We start from the raw sequence: 4631 nt of genomic DNA, 5'->3' as shown, positions 1-4631 counted from the left end.
TGGTTTCTTTGTCTGTCTCGGAAACTGGCTTACTTGTGCTGCATTTGACTCGCGAGTTCCCCTCCTTCTTACAGAAGAGTAACTCCTGCATTTTTAAATGTTTTTGTTGGTGGTGTTTGCCTTCACACCCACGTTGTGAGGCTATGATATGTTAAAGTGATGGTTGCCGGCACACTGACACCACTCAGCCACATACCAGATGGCTCAGAAACTTCTCTCCCCCTCAAAATACCTCGTGGACTATTTTCTCTCCTCTCCAGATCTTCAGCTCTGCTCTGGTCTCCCAGCGCTCCCTTCGAGGGTTGGTGGGCGGTTCTGTGTTCCACCTGGCCTTTGGTGGGGCTGTGTTTCAGAAAGTTGGAATGGCTGTTACGATTGAATGTGCTTCGGTTCTGATTCCTCGAGGCTTTTTGGAAAGCCGTTTATAAAAACCACAATCATCGTATCACCGTGTCATGGGGAAAAAAATCCCAACAATCGTTTGTTTAAATAATTGCAGAGTTCAGCCAGGCCACTGTTACCATCTCTACAACGGCCTGCGTGCCAGCCTTCTAGATGATTACCAGTTACCAGAGATCTTGAGGACACCTTTGGAAGAACTCTGTTTACAAATCAAGGTAAACATCAATCTTCAAACGTTCGTTACCTGCTTTTCCACTGGAATAAGAGGTCAAGAGATTAAGTTAATGCAAGTGTGAGCCTAGGCTTGTCTTGAAGGCAGAATCCCATTACACCATCAGTACGGTATGTTTAGCTAATAATTATAGCAACTTCGGCAAAATGCAGTTCGTGTCTCAATGCCTCAAACCAGGAAAACCGGGATTGTCTAGTGTAAATAAAAGCTGAAGTCTGTTTCTGGGCTGTGCTGTCCCTCCCCATGCCCCCACCTGTCATTCGGTCAGAGGAGCTGCAGTGAGGATGCCAGTGAGTCAAGGGATACACAGTCTTTAAAAGAAATTTCCTGAAAAGTAGATTTAGAACTGGTGCGAGTTTCCTTTTCTGGTGGTTTGTCCTGGATTCCCGATGCCTGCAGAAGGAACACGGTGTGTACACAGACTGAATGAGGAGTGGATCTCCTGTTCCAAACTGCATCACAAATAATTTTTTAGTTTTGTCCTTAGTTCTTAATTAGTGGAACTCTGCCTCAAGCTGTGAATTGTTTGCAGTGTTTTAATTAGCATGGTCACTGCTTGCTGATTTCAGGCGCCGTCTCTCTCCAGCTGCTGTACGGTTTGTCTTTCAGATTCTCAAGCTTGGTGGAATTGCTTATTTTCTGAGCAAACTAATGGATCCACCCTCTCGTGATGCTGTAATGCTGGCCATAAATCATCTAATGGAGCTGGTAAAGTATTGCTTTATTAATGTATGTGCGAAGAAAAATCTGCTCGAGCCATGGTACTGCCTTGTTTGCTACCAGACAGTTCTGATAGTGCAGGTCTTGGCATCTTCAAGCCCTTAGGAGTTGTGTGGGCCCTTGGCGTATCCTCACTGACAGAGGAAATCGTTTCACGTAATCCATGAAGTTTACGAGCTGCACGGAGTATTTCCTGAGGAACTCTCTACGTGACTCCACACACACACAGGCACCTCACATTTAAGTTCCCTGCAGATATATAACTCACTGCTCCGTACCACCCTGCTCACGGCTGCATCCCCCAAGCCTTCCTGTCCCAGTCAGTGAGGGAAGAGTTGGAGATACTTGTTCTGTGGGCAAAAAAAGCTCTTGAGTGTCATTGCCCCTTCGGGTGCTGTGGGAAGGGAGATTAGCGACACTTTGTACTGCTGGCTTCTCACCCTGGTGTTATTTGTACCAACCAGTTGTAGCAGTAGATTGAAACGTCCGATGTAGGTGAAGGGCTGGACTGAGCCTCATGGCACAGTGCTGTAAATGTTCAGGTAAACCGAAAGCTCAGCCGTTAGCTTGTTGTTCTGTGAAAGCGCTGCCTAACAGCAAAGGTATAGTAAAGAGAACCAGAAAAATCATACTGAGGGTGAGATACAGGTCTAAAAATAAACGCGATCAGCAAGGTAAGAAGACAAGCAGTAATAATTCTTCATACTTTTGTCCAGAAGGACACTTGAAACACAATTAAAGCTCGTTGCTGTTTTCTTGGATCTAACTGGACGTTTAAATTTCTTCCTGACCTGCTTGATGACTTTCCACCAGCCCTTCCACCAGCTTCCGCGTTGCCCAGCTGTGAGGCTTTTCCCTGCTCTCCTGGTGTACTAGTGGCTGTTGCACAGAAATCCTCCCCATTTTGAATACCACGTTTATTTCTTTTTCCTTTTTTTCCCCTCTGACAGAATGCTCTGGACAGACAAGAGGAGCTGACTCCACTGGGGGTCCATTTAGCACGCTTACCAGTGGAACCACACATTGGCAAGATGATCCTCTTTGGAGCTTTGTTCTGCTGCCTGGATCCAGTGCTCACGATTGCAGCCAGCCTCAGCTTCAAAGACCCTTTTGTCATTCCCCTGGTAAAGTTTCTGAGCGGAGGATTACACGTGGGACGTTAATCTCAGAAGGGTATTGGGACTATGTTGTAGTTCAGAAGGACTTCAGTTTCACGCTAAATACATTTTTTTTTCTAGGAAAAGATTGCCTTTGCATACTGGGAAGTGCTGGCTTTGCCTGCAGAGTATCGGCAGTAGCTTTTGATTCTCACGTGTGTTGCATATGCAGTATTGCTGCTGATGTGTCAGTCATGAGAATTTGATCGCTTCTGTTTATTCTTAGGGCAAAGAGAAGGTAGCAGATGCAAGAAGGAAGGAGCTGTCGAAGAACACCAAGAGTGATCATCTCACTGTGGTGAATGCTTTCATGGTAGGCATGTTCGGATGCTTTTTCTTCAAGAATTTTGAGTAATACGGTTTATTTTAAGAAAAAAAGCGGATGGGTTTTGTACTCTGTAGTATTTCTTTCTTGACTTCTACAGAAACATAAAACCGAGTTAATTTTCACCCTTTCAGCACGGAGGAATCTTGTCTTCAGGCTCAGTGACCTCACTTCTTGTGGATAAGTCTGTGCAAGGGCCAGAGAGAAACTGATGTTGTAGTTATCTTGCTGAAGTCATTAGTTCTTTTCCCGGAGGCTGACTCCAAAACTGTTGGGGCTTCAGCTGTGTACTGCTGGGGTGAGCACAGGAGGCGAGACGTGGCCTGGAATGCAGTTTCTACCCAGGACTGTTAGGAGCAACAAATGAAGTTCTGGCAAACTTTGCTAGATTACACTGCTCACCATGGAAAAGGAAGGTTTTGATTCAAAACGTTGTCAAGTTGTGGTTTTCTGCTCTGTGCTGCATATTCACAAACAACGAGATCAAAGGATTTACTGTCTGTCTTGTAGAGAAAAATGTAACTGTAGTTTGTTGAGCTCCAGTGTTTGCTGTCCTTAGTATGTGTGCACTTACAGACACCTCTGACATACAGTTCTGATTTTTAGGGCTGGGAAGAGACTCGGCGTCGTGGTTTCACAACGGAGAAAGACTATTGCTGGGAATATTTCCTGTCTTCAAACACACTCCAGGTAGCGACTGATAGTCTGAAAAAGGGGATCATGTCTCAGGGGGGAAAGGGTAGAAGCCTTTGGGACATCTTCTGTTGTTTCCTAGATGCTGCATAACATGAAAGGACAGTTTGCTGAGCATCTCCTTGCAGCTGGATTTGTGAGCAGCAGAGACCCCAAGGATCCCAAATCTAATACCAACTCAGGTGAGCAGTGGAAGGAGGTGGACAGTTTCTGACGGCTGAAATGTCACTTTACAGAACTGCGTTATGTACTCTGCTGTCTTCTGCAGATAACGAGAAGTTGCTCAAAGCGGTCATCTGTGCTGGCTTGTATCCAAAGGTGGCAAAGATCCGGCCAAGCTTCAGCAAAAAGAGAAAAATGTAAGGGTTCGGTTTCATGTTGGTCCGTATTCGAGGTGTTTTCCACCTGAGGTAGTTAGGCAAGGTGAACTACTGCCTTGAGCACGGGAATGAATCTCTTTGCTGCTCAAGTCCTGGTTGTGTGTTACTTCAGTTGGGAAGGGTAGAGGAGAGCATGGGATTGGTGGCATTTGGATACCTGCTAGCCTGTGACATAATCTGTGTGAGCTTATGATTCATGGATAATGTTATCAATAACACTGCTGCCAGAGGAGTCCTACCATCGCCTGGGATCTGCAGCAGCAGTGCAAACGCTCTCTCTTCTTGTTGTTCGGCAAGACAGACCCAGGAATTCTGGTTCATTGATTTATCACCTGTACTACCAGACTATTCACTCTCACTGGCTGTTACTCACAGTAATGGTGCAGTCATTAGAACAGAGATATCCTTCTTTGAGGACGTGATTTACGGCAGAAAGGAGGGTTGAACTTGTGGATTGACTTTCTGGGTGTGTAATGATGCAACAGCAAGCTCAGGGCAATCATTAGATCTATAATTTTCATTGATTTATCACCTGTACTACCAGACTATTCACTCTCACTGGCTGTTACTCACAGTAATGGTGCAGTCATTAGAACAGAGATATCCTTCTTTGAGGACGTGATTTACGGCAGAAAGGAGGGTTGAACTTGTGGATTGACTTTCTGGGTGTGTAATGATGCAACAGCAAGCTCAGGGCAATCATTAGATCTATAATTACAAAA

At 45.3% G+C, this 4631-nt stretch overlaps 1 protein-coding gene across 1 annotated transcript in view; it reads left to right on the top strand.

Annotated features, from left to right (window-relative positions):
- DHX36 (DEAH (Asp-Glu-Ala-His) box polypeptide 36) overlaps nt 1–4631 on the top strand; it is an 18759-nt gene that overhangs the window by 10915 nt on the left and 3213 nt on the right. Inside the window, exons 15-21 of the mRNA XM_010141874.1 lie at nt 500–617; nt 1244–1342; nt 2305–2478; nt 2738–2824; nt 3443–3526; nt 3612–3711; nt 3798–3888. Of these exons, the coding sequence (XP_010140176.1) occupies nt 500–617; nt 1244–1342; nt 2305–2478; nt 2738–2824; nt 3443–3526; nt 3612–3711; nt 3798–3888 (753 nt within the window). The remainder of the gene's footprint in view (nt 1–499; nt 618–1243; nt 1343–2304; nt 2479–2737; nt 2825–3442; nt 3527–3611; nt 3712–3797; nt 3889–4631) is intronic.

Source organism: Buceros rhinoceros, unplaced genomic scaffold (assembly GCF_000710305.1).
Source record: "Buceros rhinoceros silvestris isolate BGI_N320 unplaced genomic scaffold, ASM71030v1 scaffold9388, whole genome shotgun sequence".
NCBI lineage: Eukaryota > Metazoa > Chordata > Aves > Bucerotiformes > Bucerotidae > Buceros > Buceros rhinoceros.
Note: the sequence above shows the minus strand (reverse complement) of the source record. Positions and strands in the feature narration are given on the sequence as shown.